The following is a 17,631-nucleotide window of genomic DNA, read 5'->3' on the forward strand; positions in this document are numbered from 1 at the left end:
TACAATTTTTTAATTGAGAATTGACAATAAAATACGCGACGACTTGGTAACGAAAGTTTGGCAGAAGTTTTTTTAGATCCAGCTGTAGGGGGCATCCCATTGTCTGTATTCCCACCATGCATTTCAGTGGAACACTTTTTTTGTGTGGAGAACTTGTATTTCTAGTATCTTTGGTACAATATTTTAAAGATATAGCGTCTTTTGTATTATGAGAAGTGGATTGGCGAAGCGGCGACGGTTTAATTTCCCGAGGTCAGAGTTTTGATCCTTAGTGTGTATTTCACCAAGCAAAGCACTTCATCTGCATTGTTTCTCTGCACCCAAGAGTATAAGTGGGTGCCTGGCAGTGATTTTTTAGGAGTCTGACAGGGGAACAAGGTGGTGTGGGGGAGCTCGATGATGATGACATTTTAAATGGGGGACCCTAGATAAGCCAAGGTTTCAGGTAGGTTTACATGCTAATGCACCGATACTAGTGTATTGGGACCAATGACCAGGGAAAAAAGGATTTTGTTAACTGAAAGGAAGTTTCCTCTATAAAATATAACAGGTAACATGAACATGTGTTGCTCAAACCCTGTTGCTGTTGGTGGAGCAGTTGCAATTTTGCTTTCTAACCTTGAGGCCAGAGGTTCAATCACTCTGCTCGTGTCCTCAGGCAAGGCTCTTTACCTACAGTTATCTCTCTCCACCCAGGTGTACAAGTGAGTACCTGGTAGGTTCAAACACTTTAGGCACAGATCCTATAATAGGATCTGGGCTTTAAGGTTTATTTAAATTGAAAGAAAATCAAAATCCCTTAATGTAATACGACAAGATTTATTATTTGACAAGTACAACATAAGCATTTTTTTTTTGTGAAGTACATTTAACATTCAAGGTGATTCAGCCTAAACTATTTTGTGTATACAGTAGTTACCAGATAAAGCAACAATATTCCAATCATCACAAGAGAGAACACCCTTAGATGGATCAATCCATCTCTGATGGATCGCAAACCCTAAAGGTATGCATAAACATAGTTCCTTTGTTTTCCTTCAAAGCTGCATAAAAGATAGACTTGTACTAGAGAAGATTTCAATCCTTGAATGGTGAATTTTGGATCTGTACAGAACATATTCCCATTTTACACTATCAGCAGCACTCTGGAGTAAACCCGCTTTTACTCCACCATTGTCAATACACCGGAGTTGGGTGAACGTCAACGACCACAACGAAGCTTTTCCGTGATAGTCCTGTCGACGTCGGAACACACAGTGTGAACAGTCCCAACTTAAACAAACCAGCATTTTAATCATCCACTTTCATTACAATTATTCAGTTTCTTTTTGTAATATTACTATTACAAACTATTTGTATAGTTTGAATGTAGTATTTAGATAAATGCAAGTTATATTTTATTGCTTTAGATTGTATTTTTGTTTAGAAATTAATTTGATTTTTAGTGTTCAAATAAATTATGTTTTCCCCCTGCGAACTAAACTTGATTGCAAAATAATGAGCTAGTTTTCCTAAAAACTAGCTCAGCCGATTATCGTTGTAAAGTGTAAATGGGTGCGACCGGGATCATCCCGCAGTTTCTTCGTCAAGCGTAAATGGGGTTTGGCTCCAGTGTCACCGGTGTTTGTATTGGTTTGATAGTGTAAAAGTGTAATATTCTACAGATGCGGGAGCTATAATTCTCACAGTAGGGATTGCATCGGTTTGCATTAATTTTGGAGGTACCAGTAAACTAATGATTTTAATCCATCTGAATTAAGTGGGAATAAATCTGACTAAGAATGGCAAATTAGCCTTTTTTCCAATGATATACTGTATATAAAAACGAAACATTTCTTAAGTATTAATTCAACACATAATCAAGGTGTATTGTGTTAAAAATTTACAGTCAGTGTTTCTGACAATACTATTCTACTACTATTATTATAATAATAATTAAAAAACTATATCAACATAATAAACAAAGATAATGAGAATACAACATAACAACACTAATTATAATAATCATACATAACAAGAGATACAAATAACAAAAATATACTATAGAAACTGCAATTACTGTCATACTTTTATATATATTTTTAATTAATTGAACTTGCCTAAGTTGAATCCAAAATGACATAAAGGTACTGTATTCTGATAATTATGTCAATTATTTTATTATATTTCTTCTTTTCCTTCCCAGGCACTTTCGGAAGTTCTATAATGTTTTTAAAGTACTAAATTGAACAATAAAAAGAAATAGTACATTAACGAGAAGTCAATGTAGTAAAAAGTAATAAATGCCATTTTGGAATGAAAATTTTGTCATATTTTAAATTTTTGTTTCATTTTGTAATTATAAATAAAACAGTTTTATGTACAGGCTATGTCATTTCCTTGCTGTAATTTGCTAAAAAGTTTTTAAAAAACATACGAGTTTTATGGTTTGAGCATAGATCATACAGGAATTTGATCATCATTAATACATTTTTACTATCCTCATTTGGTATATTTTCATAATTCACATCCATCTATAATGTAACAAATTGATATCAAATTAAAAAAAATATGAATTATGTTAACAATTTACTCATTGTAGAAACTGAGTATAGGAGCAACACTTATTAACACTCTAACCGCCAGGAGTTTGAAAAAAATAGTATCAGCCACCGCTAGACTTCTTAGCAAATTTTAACACTTTTCCGAAGCTCGTTGAGAGTGCGTATGTGATCAGATTGACATGTAGTGAATACTACAAGAACTACAAACATTTTAGCTTTACAATGGTACCAAACACTTTATTCTAAGCACAATCTGTGACCCGTAACAGTAAAATGAAAATGACTCACTTTTTGGAGATTTATACGCAATTTTGCACAACGAAGCTGAGATAATTGCGATTTTGTGAAAGTAAATCAATACCGTTCTACGCTAATGTAACAAACAAACAGTGAAATACCAAAGATCCAGAATGAATATAGTGTTAAAAATTGTTAGTACCATGTCGGTAATTACCCCATCTATCGGATTCTGTAAAAAAAACACGCAAAAACATGTTAAAAACCTCTGTGTTTAGCGGTCAAGCGTTACGTTACCAAACACGGAGATCTCCGTTTTTGGCGGGCAAAGTGTTAATAGACCATTCAGGAATGTCAATCAATCTTAACAATCACCCAATCAGAACATGATATTCAATAGGTGGGTAAGAAATGTGTGCATGTCCTATAAACACAAGCTTACAAATGTGTGTTACCGCCGTCGTTTTGTAGGACCTTGACAACAATAACCAAATGATTGAACGGAATGGAGAAAGGTTTAAGAAAGCATTATAGGACCGTCATCATCAGACAATTGTGAAACCGACAAACAGTCCCTCAAGGTGAAACTCTACATATCTACAGTAATCATTAATACATACGGACATCATTACATTATGTGTTGATATTTGCAACTTCCCGATAAGTTCATTGCACTTATTTTTGTATAACTTCTTTCTTAAGCCGCTGAGCTAGTGCCATTCTCATTTTCATCTTCTTGTTCTCAGCTGCTTCATCACTGCTTTTCACTTGCACTTCGCCTAAAAAAAAACAAAAAACAAAAACAAAACAAAAAAAAACATTTTTAATGCTTTAAACTGTCAATAATAAAGCTGCTGTCCATCAGTTCTAGCTTCTGATCTTGGAAATGGTTATAAAAGAATTCCTTGACGCTTCTGCCTTTGTTTTTAAAAACATAAATTCACTTTCATCACTCAATCCTATTAAGCCCTGTGCAGACTATCACATTTTATTTGACAAAAACATGTGACATGCCTAAATATGGTCATGATGACATCACATAATGACCATATATAGGAACATCATGACCATATATGGGCATACAACAGTTTTTTTGTCAAAGAAAATTTGATAGTGTGGACAGAGAGTTTAGTTATCAAAATACAGGTGCCAGTTCATCATAGATCAAAGTCCTGGTTACAAATCCTGTGAGATTAAAAAATTATTTTTTCAAAACAAAAACAACTCAGAAGCCTCAATAACTTTGTTTAAAAAGCATTGTTCCATCATGAAATAGGCAAGCATGAGGAAAGTCAAAAACAAACAGAATTAAAGAACAAAAAAAAAACTGAACGCACCTGAAGTGGCATTTTTTGCAGCCATGGACGAATTTGGCCTAGTTTTGGATTCTTCTTTTTTTGAAAAGTCATTAAGTGACTTTTCTCGTTCTTTCTTCTTCATAGCCATTAAACGATCCCTTTGCTGTTTCAAGTACTCTTCTCTTTTCTTCAACTCTGCTGCTTCAGATGCTGGTGTGGTGCTCTGTATAAACACAGAATAATAATATTAAAAAAAAGACTTAGAGCATAATTATAATCTAACTTAATAATGATGATACTTTTACAAAATATATATATTAATGTTTTATTAAAAAATATGTATATTTTTAATACCATTTGTTCATGTGCATGGCCCAGGGAAAAACAGCTTTGACCGATTCTGAATCATTTCGTGTTGAAATCAACTAAATTTTTATGTTTAACACTCATAAATATCAAGAAGAAATTCTACCTTGTTTAAAAATGGAATAACCCTTATTATCAAAACTGCCTGGAGGGAATTCATATTGTATCTTTATTGTATTAGTGACTACTAGAAACAATGTGTGGACTAAAAAGTCAATTAGCTTGGCATTTCTGGAAAAGTGGGGGGGGGGGGGGGGGGGGGGGGGTTCTTTTGAACCCCCTGGCTACGGACTTGTGCTGTATGTTGATTTTAAATTCATATAGCTGCATGAATATCACACATAATGCTGGTATGCTTGTGACAAGAAGGCTAGCTCAATAAGTATTCACAGCATGAATATGCTACTGCATACTGTCCTGACTTACCGTACATTCTGACTTGGTGGAGGAGGCTGCTGCCGCTTCTGCCCTGGCACTATCAAGCCAACTGGCAGCAGCATCGCTACCACTCTTACTGGAAGGAGGAGCTTTGCCTGTAGATGCTTGAGCCTTGCTGGAAGTGGAGGGGGCTGCAACCTTCTGGCTTGACGTACCTTTCGATGGGGCTGGTGGAGATTTGTGAGATGGTGATTTCTTTTTCTTTAAATCAGAACTGGATTTCTGATGGACAAATGATATAAACATTATATATGATCAGTATTTTTTGGAATTTTGTGTATTCATACAGAATGGTTACTGAACAAATAAAATCATGTACGTACAATACCCAACCATCCCACTTATTTCAGGAGTATCCGAGCCATGTTGCACGAATCTGTACAACATCATAAAAAATATGCCCAGCACAAGGCAACAACAAATGTCAGGCTCAGAAACTCCTGAAGTTTGATTGACAGTTTACAGCCCTACTAGACCACTACACTCTTACACACTAATTCACTTATATCTTTACGGCCTTTTATATATATTAATATATATTAATGCGCATATAAATAAACAGTTTTCTTTATTATGGAAATGGACACAGACACTTAAAACATGCACACTTGCCACCTTTGTTACTAATTCCTACCTTTTGTTCACTTGGGGAAATCTTCGGAAGACCATCCAAAGAAGACTGGGATGCTACTGTTGCTTTCGCTGCCTTCATTTCATCATCATCAAGGGACATTTGCAAAACCTATTATAAACCAATTAAAAATGAGGTTCTTTATAATATGAGGCCAAGGAAAAGATTCCTTTTGCAAACCAACAGAGAGATTATTATAGCAATAATAATAAGTTTCAAGTTGACATAACACATACCATGCTAGACACCTCCACATAATGATTTAATGAAAATATGCATGTAATTATTTTTTTATGTTTAGTCACCCCACACAAGGCCAAGGGCCACTCAAGGTAAGAAGTTAGGATATTTAAGAAGACAAGATTTAATACTTCCAAGATGAAAGGTAATTGAAAATAAATCAGCTGGCAAATTATACCAAAGAGAAGCTGAACAAAAAACAATAATAACAATTATTTGTAATTATTGTCTCTTGCCAAGTAAGAATATAAAACACACTCTATGTGAGGCAGTAGCATTCTCCAGAGGTTAGAAGCATTAGTTGCAACAAACACCCATATTGCTGAGGTCCCAGCATTGTCCTTCTTTTGGTAGATCTGAATTAGTCAGTGTGCATTATTGTAAAATAATTTGGAATATTCCGTTTTTATATAGACCTCTAAGGAGAGACCTTTTGTATGCCTTGTTTTAATGATTGTCAGAGGACGGAAAAAAATTAAAACAAAATTTTGCTTTCTCATTTAGCAAATAGTTTTGCAAAAAAAATCCAGATTCGTACTGCGTCGTACGATGCTGTCTGAGTTGGCCTTAAGATTGATCAAAACCTTTAAAAACAGGAAGGAAACTCATGCTACACTATAAAGCCCCCTTACTATCAAATATTATTTGACAAAACGTGTGACAAATATGGTCATGATGACATCACATAATGAACAGATTTTTGTCAAACAAAATTAATAGTCTAGATAGGGCTAATGAAAAGGTAGAGAAAAATATGAAAAATCAGATAATAAACAAGAAATTTATTTTATTAATTTTTTAATTATTATTTTATTATCTAATTTTTCATACAATCTATTTAAGTATGTGAAAAATTAGATAATTAATTACAATTTAATAATTAGAATTCCCAATTCAGTACATGCAAGATGGATTATAAAGTTTAGAAAAATAGAGAAGTGGATTCATAACAAATTAAGCTTCTTTTATTGATACCCCTACCTAAGACATGCTCATGCATTGATTAAATGCATGCTTTTAATATGAAGGTGTCTACCTTTTCTACAGCAAGTAAATCCATTTGTTCAATGTGTTCAAATGTTCTCTGCCTTAGCAGCTCTTGTACTTTGCTTTCCTCTGTTACCTTGTGAATAGCAATGATCATTAAAATAAGCTGTGAAACTCGACTAGCACCCCACCCAGATTTATCACACATATTTTTCACATAATACTTGAGTGCACCGAGATTGAGAGTGGTACATATTTTTTCTTCCTCACTAAATCATAATAAAAAACAGGCTCTAAGCCGGTGCATTTGTCTACTGCTTGAAATTTTTTTATTTGTCTCATAACCTATCTATGCTTTCTGTGTTTGCAATTAACTTGAATAAATGTACAACATATTGTTGACTTCTTAGTTCTTTCTAGGACATGTCTTATCTACTATAAGCATGGCATTGTATTTTGTAGGGTTTTTTTCCTATAGATTATGATGCATCCCATCATTCTTCCAACAGGATTTACTCTCACAACTTACAAGTGAGATGATAGCTAAGTGTCTATAGCCCTCCCCCACTCCTCAGGCAAATGACACAAAAACAATACACAAATTTTCATTAGGAAAGAGTTAGGGGAAAATACCACAGTGCTCACGACAGTATTACCACAGTGCTCATGACAGTATTACCACAGTGTTCACCGCAGAGTTACCACTGACATTACTACAAACAATGCTCATGTTACAGATTCTGGATCCAACATGATTCGAACACTCTTTTTCCTCACCTTTTTCATGATATCTTCTTCCTTTTTCTTCTCCTTTTGCAGTCGTTCTGCTTCAGCTTTACTTGTTGCTAACACATTCTCTAAAGTACTATCAATGGCACCTGCCTTGCTGGCCTGTTGTTGTTTGTACTCATCTTCAGACTGCCTATTAGTAATTTAAAATATCAATTAATTAATCAAATAATCAACCAATCAAAATTTAATGATAACTATTTAATTCACCTACAAAATAAAAATAAAAAAATTAAAAAAATGTTTACTTCATAATTTTCCTCATAAGCTCTTCATCATCGTCAAAGATCCTCGCTTGATGTAAGTCGGCCGAGGTGTCTTGATCCGGACAAAGCGCTGCTGGAATGACACCATTACATTTCTGAATCAGTCTCAGGGCCTGCAGCTCCAGCTCAATGTTTTTTTGTACCATCAGGGTCTTAAACACGGGAAAACTTTGAGCCGCCATCACTTGTTCAAACAGAGGCTAAATGAATGAAAAGTAGTAATAATAAAGTTAAAGAATATACTGTGAATGATGTAAAAATTGCAGGCTCTCCAATTGCACCACTCTGAAATAAGCACTACATCTAACATGAACTATTTCTGTAAGTGCCGCTCTTAGTAAGTGCTGCTGTGCTTATTAAAGATATATTTGGTTTTGAATAAAGGGTGCGACACTTAATCGAGAACACATGTTACGCCTTTTCATACTGAGAAACTATTACATATTCCACAAAATTATTAATACAATTGTTGCAACAAGTCAAATATATAGGGCACATGGTACCGGTATTGGTACCATAGGGCACATGGTACCGGTATTGGTACCATTGTGCAATAAGCATCGCTCTCACATATTACGTGCTTCTGTCGAACAATTACTGTACTGAACCCTCAGATAAATTTGACAAGCCCCACTGCTGTCTTTATTGTGACTCACCAAATTGGCCTCTGACGTACCAGGATCCTGAGCATTTTTACAAGCTTCCACAAAAGAAGCTGCATCAATTTGAAGATCTTCAATGAAACTCTCCAACAGGTATTCAACCTAACGACATTGATACTGTCTCTTATACACATCTAGATGTGTATAAGAGACAGCCCCTACCTAAGACATGCTCATGCATTGATTAAATGCATGCTTTTAATATGAAGGTGTCTACCTATTTCTTTAAGTTAGGAAAGGTCACAAACAATGATTCTCAATTCATCTCAATACTGTGAAGTCGTGTCTTTATGAGTTAAACCTTTCCTCAGCATAATGGAAATCAATGCAAAAACAATGTTTTCAATAACTTTATTTTAATTATAATAATGTGTAATAATTATCTGGATATTAAACATTGAATGGGTAATAAAATAGTAAATTATATTTACTACTTATTCATACAAAGATTAAAATACCTACCAGCTCTTTGTACCTATTATGTATTTCAGTATATTCTAGTTTGTTCTCTTCTGATGGGTCAAACACTGCAAATAAATAAATAGAAGTTGAAATCATTATACAGTAATATCATATTGGACTATGTCACTGCTTGAAAGCAAACTTCAACCACATTAAGTAAGAGCAAATAGAAAAATGCATTAGATTATCACTCCAGCCCATATCAAAAACTTTAGAAATATTGATGCGGGAATAATTTTATTTTGAAAAATTTTTTTATTAATTTTTTTTTCGAATAATTTATTTTAACTGCATAAAAACAACTTTGCAAAAAACAAATGCTCACAGAGTATAAAGGAACTGGCTCAAATTTAGCCGATTTCAAACTCTTCCAATTGATTAGATCAGACATTGGGATCGCCGTAAAGTTGAAAATGCAAAGCCCATTCTTTAAACTTGTTTACTGTCGCTAAAAATAAACAGCTTGCTAGCTGCTGTTAAAAATAGACAACACCGCAGTCCGTCCCAAAAGAGACCCGCCCAGTAGGCTGATCAGATCGTTAATTCACAGCGTGTAGATGCCCATATTCCACAGAGACTCTCGCTGCTAAAAATAACTCGTATAATGCATTACAAGTTGGCAGTTTTGCTTGTGATTGGAGTGTTTGGTTGAATTGGCTGTTGTTGGGCAAAAACTAACCTACGACATCAAGAAAGTTTAGGCAAAGGCTGGCCTAGCTCGAGGTAAAGACAAAGCCTAGGCGCATGTGCCTACTATATAATTATAATTAAGGTGTGTTCCCTTCACTTTGATGCTTGAGTAATATCTGATTTTTTCACCAGAATATAGGCCTAGTTTTGGATAGGCCATTGAATCATAGGGCAGTTATTTATTTTTGGTGAGGTCGAATGGCCGAGCGGTTAGCAGGGACGCCGCAAGCTATAGCCATAATATCGGCGCTGGTTCGAACGGCACGCTTGCCTATGGTTCTGGTGGTAGAACAAGTCTTCTCGGATAAGGACTATATAAACCGTAGGCCCAGTGTATACAATGGCTCGTGTGCACTATAAAGAACCCAGTACATCCTTCGAGACGAGTAGGGGGTTACCCCTGTGTACTGGAACAGACATCCCCTGTGGTGGACGACGAGAGTTGCTGGTACCGGGTTACCGGGTAGCACAGACACGAAGGGACCCTTAGGGGCGAAGAAAGTCATTGGTCGAGTTCCTAGTCCACATTTCAAGCGCCCTGAGCATCTTACATTAGATGGATGTGCGCTATATAAAACTACACTATTATTATTATTATTATTATTAAATGCATCTGCCACATACACACAGAAATCCCCAGGTATAATCCCACCTTCCCACCCCACTCCAAAAAAAAAAAAAAAAATTAAGAAAAAGTGATACTAATAATTTGTTTCTATCTATGTGCCCTAACAATCGATAACATTTAGTATTTCAAAAAATGCATCGATTCATTAACTCATTTAAACATGTAGGCCTAGGCTGCACAACTGGAATGTTTTTAGTTTATTTTATTTACAGTTTAATATTACACCCTTGTAATAAATTGGAGGTAGACATGCACAGGACCATTACTGAATAATAATACACCTCTGAGACAATAAGTTTAGGCGCATGCTCAGACTACGAAGAGCCTATTTTTTACACTGTCATCAGCATAGGCCTCTAAGCTGAACTGAGAACAAAGTTTATCATACCATAGCAACAGTGCAAAGATACTAAACGCTAATATAAATGCATATTCATTTACTACAACATACCTAGACATTTCTCCTCGATAAACGTCATAATAGGAACAGTCCATACCGGACTATTCAGGAATCCTACAATTGTATCAGGAATCCAATCTTCCGACGCCATTGTTTATCTGGAACTAAGAAACCTTGTGGCTGGATTGAAAAAGCAAAACGGCTGTAGATAAAAATTCATCCAATAATTTTCCTATGTTTTATAAATTCATAAGTCTAATTTATAGAAATATTTTTACATTTGATTTAGTAATAAATGTATTGTAATTTAAATACAATTAATCTAATATTATAATATTATAAAAATAGCCCTGTGGTTCAAAGTGAACTTTTCAACCAACACTGGGTATTTACCTATATTGTGAAGACTGAAGAGAAACCGTGAAAAACGTGAGGTGTGGAACAGGCCATATATCGGTATGGAGCAGGTGTGCCCTCGCTGTAAAACAACGAAATATTTAAACCCATCATTGAAATTGATGGTAAATGTGTGCGGACATTCTTTGTGAGTTTTTAGGTAGTTGTGTATAATTAGTTTAATATAAACGGTTCAAAATAGCACCAGGCTAGCTAGGCCCCGGCAACACTGACCAGCCTCTAGTAGGCCTAGTAGTAGTAGATAGGCCTAGTAGTAGTAGAGCCTCTAGGCCTAGCTGGGTAGCGTAGGTAGGCCTAGCCCTACCAACCACCAGGAAAAGGACTGGACAGCAGCACAGGTAAGGTACGGTCCCGGGTCACAGGATAGCCCTGAAGCTAAAAATCGGCGCTAATGAAATATAATCCCGTGTCGGACAGCTTATCACAGGTGGTGCCAGAAATTTGCCTACAAACAAGGTGTCCGACGTATGGTTTAAATAAAGTGTGCTTTTTTCACACCACAATATGAGGGATTGGTAGTCAACGTTATTGGAATAGGAATATTATTATTATTTTTTTTTATTTTGATGGTCAACGTAGTCATGCATCGGACGACAAGGGTCCAGGCCTGTCTGACGGGGAATGCCCTGCCCCCCCCCCACCTCTGGCGCCACCAGTGCAGCTTATTCCCCTGAAGTGTGCTAGACCACTGGTCTGATTGTCCTAGTGTTTGATTGTTTTGAATTTTCATTTACTTTACTTTCTATAGTATTGAATTGGTATTTTTTAAGATCATAATTTCTCTTTAGTTTTCAACAAGTTGCATGCAAAAATGTTTTTTAATGCCATATCAGTGCAGTAACATAATTAATATTGCAGATGTGAAAATTGCGTGTCATTACTGTTCGCCCGTCAATCTGGAGTATGCCCTCAATGCAACACCGCACTCAGGAGAAATCAATTTCGACTCCAGCAGTTTGAAGATTCAGCAATCGAGAAAGATGTAGACATCAGGAAAAGAATTCTAAAGGAGTACGTTTAATAAAACAGTTCTTTAATTGTATTACCGTATGGGCCTATCTGTTGCCATTTACATGATTAACATGCCTTTTACATGATTAAAGTACATTCTAATGGTTCTTTCAATTTATTTGTGCTATAACAAACAAATGTACATATTTGTGCAAAGCCTATAAGGCTGTGTTCCCATTAAGTTTTATTGTATGTGATAAACTTGTGTGATTTTATAAATATATTTTTCACATAAAACATGATAGTGTGGACAGACTTGTTTGTGACAGATTTATGTGATTATCTCATATTGCCACATCATGATATAATTAACACACAAATGAGGAAATCACAGGTATATTTTTTACATAAATTGTAATAGTGTGGGCAGAGCTTTCTAATTGCCATCATACAGTGGATCCGATTTAACACTAGTCACCTAGCTCAAGCTCAGTGGTCTAGTGGTTATGACACCAGGCTAGTTATCTGAAGGTCATGGTTCGATTCCCACCCGAATCACTTGCAAATTTTTTTTTGAAGTATTTGTCAACGTAAAATATCACTCCTACAGTATGATTGGCCTACAGCGGATACTTATTAACAGAATAGACATAAGACCAAATTAAATAAATAACATGTTTTTCATCCCAAAAAAGATGAAGATGAGGCCACATTTTTTTAAACAAAGAAGGCTACAAGTTAGACACATGTGAGAGCCACATACCCTTAGCATACTCATTGCTTAATTGTTTAAAAAGATGAATGAAAAACCTGTAGAATTTTCTAAAAGACTTGTGAAAGTAAAAAACAGGATGTCCAAAGAAACATTTTATTTGTAATTATTGCATTTTAAATAATGTGTTTATTATTATTTATGTCTTTAAATTTTATCCTAGTTTCAACAAGCAAGAAGATGACTTTGAGGATCTTAGACTATATAATGATTATTTAGAAATGGTTGAAACTATTAGTAAGTATCATACTCATTGAATAATTGTGAATCAAACAAATATTGTATCACCTTCTGTCAAGAGGGGACAGCAGATAGATTTCTAAGGAGGTCATATAAGAGTGTAACATCACAGCAAAAGCAAATAACGGATTGCAAACTCAAGATGTTTACAATTTCAACAGCCATAATAGGATTATTCAGCCTTATTGACTTCTTGTTTAAGGTGGGTTTTGCGGTGTCAGCAGTGTAGTACTTGTACACAATGCTGTAATGAGTTATTTATAGACATTAAAGATAGTTGATTGATTGATTCCGTTAGTGGCGCTGTCGTTTTATTTCCCACACGCTTATAAATGCTCTTGAGTGTGAAGCATACGGATCAGATTTTATATTTTGGGGTTCAAGTAATAACAGCAGAGGTCCCAAGTTAAAAGAAGTCACTTCTGGGAGATATGGTTAAATGAGCTTTCTTAACGCATCTAAATTTATTTTCTATCTATCGCCACTGGCTTTCGTGAGACAATTGGTAAAAGTAGTAAAAACATTCAAATATTATAAATTTGCAAAAAGATGGGTTATTTTTTGTGAAATTCTTGCTTGCTTTCGGGAGTGCGGGAGGCTGTCCTGATATCGTGGAGACTCCTGCAACTTGCTGGAGACCTGGGACCCCTGTAACATAAGTGTCTGAGGCTGTCTACTTGCTTATTTCCTTCGTCAAGACACTTTATTCACACTGTCTCTCAAATATAAGTTGGTACAATTTACATTCAAAATGCCCAAGTGTTGACATCCACCTGAAACATTATGAATTATAAAAGTTATATTGTGTGTGTTTTGAGGTGTTTAATCTAATGACTATTATAGTAATATGAAGTGAATAGATGCCTTACGTATTTAGTAGATCCAAGAACTTAAAATAAAGGGGCCCCGCGGAGAGGGGTGGGGGGCAGGGGCATATGTTCCCCCACCAAATAGGTCAAGGGGCCCCCCTCCATATCCTAGAGCCACCCATTAGCCCTGTTGGGGCTGATGGGTATATATTTTTTTTGTATATGGTATATCTGGATTGCCAGAAAGACACACTCAGACATTTATTTTTATTTTTCAAAAATTTAGGGGGCAAGGGAAGCTACCTATGTTTTTTTTTATTGAAGACTAATATATTAGATATCAAATCATGAGAGGGTGCTATAGTGGTTAAGTAACACTATGTTTAATGAGGATATGATCTTCTAGACATACTCACAGATGCCGGCTTCCCAGGTGCTAGCTTCTCACATGGCCAAGATGAAGAATGAACAGTCAGCTGTACCTGTCAAAAGGCCTGTCACACAGTTCTCATCAGGGACTAAATTGGTAAGACTTGGTGCTATGGGAAGGTAGAAATGGGTTTCAGTAGTGGAGAGAAGGTGTAGTAACCTATGTGTGGAGATTTGCTGTAGCATAGGTTGTAGCTATTAGAGGGATGTATGTGTGTAATAAGGTATGCTGTGGAATCGAGTAATTGTAGAGAATGATGTAGCATTACTGAATATTAAATTACTTATATAGCACTCTACACAGTAAGAGAAAGTACCAAATTGCTTTCAACTATAATTAACCTCTTATTATTGGATCCAAAAATTTGCAAATAGCAGCAGAGAAGTTTAATTTTAAGTAAATCAACAACCAATTTATCAGTAATGCTTTTGATATTTTCTAATTGTAGGGTGGAGGCTTCCAAAGTAATTTCATGCCAGTGCCTCAAACCAAAGATCCTCTTTATGTTTATGAATATCATGAGGTAGATTATCTTGGACCAGTACCGCCAAACCCTGAGGAACTAGAAACTGAAGGGTAAGTTGGATTTTATTTGCTTGTAATTTTCCAAAAAATAAAATGTTTTAGTAGAAGTAATAAACCATTCCGGAGTGTCAATAAACCTAAAAAACTGACCAATCAGAACAGTTTTAACACTTTGAGACCCTTATCAACAGTATCCAAGGGTTGGCGCTTAGCTGAAAGGTCTATAGTAAATTTAGAAGTCTCTTATTTATTGTAGTAGTGCCTCATAATATGTGTGTTGAATTAACATACTCCACTTGTTTATTTGGCATATCTAAAGATATCTCAATTTGCTTAATTTAATGCACTTAAAGCCAGGAACACATTCAGGCAACAGTAGTCGGCCGACATGATTCCAGAGAGTATGCAGCAGAGCTATGCAAAAGCATTCGCTGCTCAGACTACCATTTGCTCTCACAGCCATTGACAGCGTTGTGTTGTCAAGCGCTCACAGAGACCGGAGGTGGATTCTTCGGTCGACAGTCATAGCAAAGTGTATAGAACTACAAGAGGTCCAAATCTTGTGGTTTCGTTGGAATGTAATCCTATTTAAAAAAGTACCGTCACAAATGGGCGTGTCCTTAAAAGACGAGTTTCAAGTGAACTCTATTTAAATTCTAAAGGGCGCCCCCTATCTCATCGCAGTACAAAATTAGGGCAGTCAGACCTCTTGCCATTCTTTACTCTTTGGTCATAGAACCATCATCCTGCTTTAGCTTATTTAGAAAATCTGCAAAAATAGGGGGTTAGGGTGCATAATGATATGCAACAATGGGGTTTTCTTCCAAATATTAGATTTAATGACTTTAATCATTAAAAATTTCTCTAATTTTCTTTGAGGAAAAATAAATCTATATATATTTTTTTATTGTAGGTTTATGGAGCATGTTCGTTCAGCAACTCCAACCAGTTTAGCAGGTGGCTACACGCATCGATTAGCCTGCCAGAGAGCTCTACAGGATGCTTTCAGCGGACTCTTCTTCTTCCCCGCAAAGGTCACAGAAACAATGGATGTCAGCTGATGTTAGTTTGGCTTTCTGAACATTTACCTGTTGTGAACATATAAAACTGTAGACTAAATCACTGACAATAATACGCCCTCTATCAACCATTCAGGGAACACTTTGTGTTTACCTTCAGTTGTGTTCACCTTCATTATTGGAACCATTAAATACATTCAAGTTTCAGACTAATTGGGTTTGTTACATTACTTTATGATTCAACTTTTAATTTTAGGATTTGTGGTCCGAAAAATAAGAATTGTGATTTGGTTTTCAAGAGAAGGTGGTTTTGATGAAATTTGGCAGAAAACATTTGAGGTAGGAAAATTATGATGTTTTGAATTGGTTATTGTGACTTGGTGGTCAGTTTGCTGTTATTCAAATGATAGTGTAGTGTCTTGATTTTCGGGCCAACCAGATGAATGTAAAAAAATGGAAGCAATCAAGCTGCAATAGTTTTAAAGTGCGAGAAAAGTATCCATCATTGCACACCACCCAAGAGATTGTGTCCGATGGTGAAGGTTTCAAGAGCTAACTGCTACAGCATCTCTTTACAACTACTATCACTTGACTGGAAAAGATCTCAGAACTTATTTCGAGTGTGTCACCCATAAAGCGTGAGAAGTTAGCATGAGATGGACAACTATGTAAACAGAATTGCAGACTGTTTCATTCTGTTGACCTGGAGAGCTTTGGAGGCCTGCAACATTTTGTACTACACATATTGAATGAAAAATATAATAAGATGATTGCATAATAATTTGATTTTGGCTACAATCAAACATAATAGTGAATGAATAAATTCAAAGATTTTTGTCTGTTGTTAGATAATATAGATAGAAATAATCATGAAACAGTTGGCTCTAATAGAAATTGTGAAGGGCTCACTTCGCTCAAATCTTGCAGATCTGAATGATTATTGATTTTGATTCAAAAATCAATTCAAGATAAGATAAGATACACTTTATGGTAATTATACACAACCAGTAGTGTACATAAACATCATTTACGTTGATGCAAAAATTATTACACACATGATATTAAAATATATTATATTAGTCGCAAAGAAGTTATCACACAAATTTACGCAAATGAAAGAAATTAACACACACTATATAACCTAATTATTTAACCAAAAAATTTCCTACTTGTGTTTGTATTGCATACTCTTTATGTTGTCACTGGTGTATTCAATTGTTCGATACCACGATAACTAAAATTTGGCAAGACTGATTGGTTTCAAACTCCTACTCATTAATTCTCAGAGAAATATCACACTATGCTATGCTTTTACTGCACAGCGTAAAAGAAGTATTTCTAGTTATTTAACAATTTCTATCTTATTAGCGCTTCCAATTTTTTTTTTTTTTTTTTTTTTTGTGAAACAGCTCTCAAGTATCTTAGAATGTTTATTTATTACAAAAGAAAAAATTAACACCCAGGCGCTATTAGAAGTCAAGACTTTCAGTTCCTTACTCGAGAACATGTGTTGCAGTGTTGCCAAATAGTAATTTTGTAAGAACACAAATGTATGTTCGGCCACACCCTTTCATTAATTATAAACACACATATCGTTGAAATGTAGGCTATAACAGGCCTATTTCTGTCGCCGCCTAACGGCATACTGTAATTTCCATAGAGGTCACACGAATCATATGAACTGCGTTCAATAAAAACAAAATAGTATCCATAGACCTATCGCAAGTAATGAATTAATCGTAAAGAAAATTCAATACTTAACAAAACAACGGAACATCATCTCGTTATCAGTCAAAATATTGTCTACTTGTTTTGCCTAATTAGTGTTCCG

General features: G+C 35.4%; 2 protein-coding genes across 3 annotated transcripts; one reads left to right on the forward strand and one right to left on the reverse strand.

The window, feature by feature from the left end:
- Positions 1-799: 799 nt before the first annotated feature.
- On the reverse strand, positions 800-10,830 carry LOC117123906 (cilia- and flagella-associated protein 36-like). 2 transcript variants are annotated; one of them, XM_033269972.1, is made up of 10 exons: positions 10,689-10,830; positions 8,920-8,984; positions 8,452-8,559; positions 7,778-7,995; positions 7,518-7,662; positions 6,790-6,876; positions 5,517-5,624; positions 4,871-5,104; positions 4,118-4,301; positions 800-3,559 (listed from the first exon to the last, which is right to left on the reverse strand). In XM_033269972.1, exons 1-10 carry the CDS (start codon positions 10,786-10,788, stop codon positions 3,456-3,458), a joined length of 1,353 nt encoding a protein of 450 aa, XP_033125863.1. In that variant the 5' UTR covers positions 10,789-10,830; the 3' UTR covers positions 800-3,455. The 2 variants fall into 2 exon arrangements, with proteins under 2 accessions (XP_033125863.1, XP_033125864.1); XM_033269973.1 differs by lacking the exon at positions 6,790-6,876 and having other exon boundaries at positions 10,689-10,817.
- A 212-nt stretch (positions 10,831-11,042) lies between these two features.
- Positions 11,043-17,291, forward strand: LOC117123964 (CDK-activating kinase assembly factor MAT1-like). The gene is made up of 8 exons (XM_033270063.1): positions 11,043-11,181; positions 11,913-12,065; positions 12,941-13,014; positions 13,220-13,263; positions 14,233-14,352; positions 14,705-14,832; positions 15,695-15,843; positions 16,057-17,291. Exons 1-7 carry the CDS (start codon positions 11,096-11,098, stop codon positions 15,840-15,842), a joined length of 753 nt encoding a protein of 250 aa, XP_033125954.1. The 5' UTR covers positions 11,043-11,095; the 3' UTR covers position 15,843; positions 16,057-17,291.
- The last annotated feature ends 340 nt before the right edge of the window (positions 17,292-17,631 follow it).

This window comes from Anneissia japonica, unplaced genomic scaffold (assembly GCF_011630105.1).
Source record: "Anneissia japonica isolate Jap-2015-1 unplaced genomic scaffold, ASM1163010v1 scaffold287736_len1891122_cov214, whole genome shotgun sequence".
Classification (NCBI taxonomy): Eukaryota; Metazoa; Echinodermata; class Crinoidea; order Comatulida; family Comatulidae; genus Anneissia; species Anneissia japonica.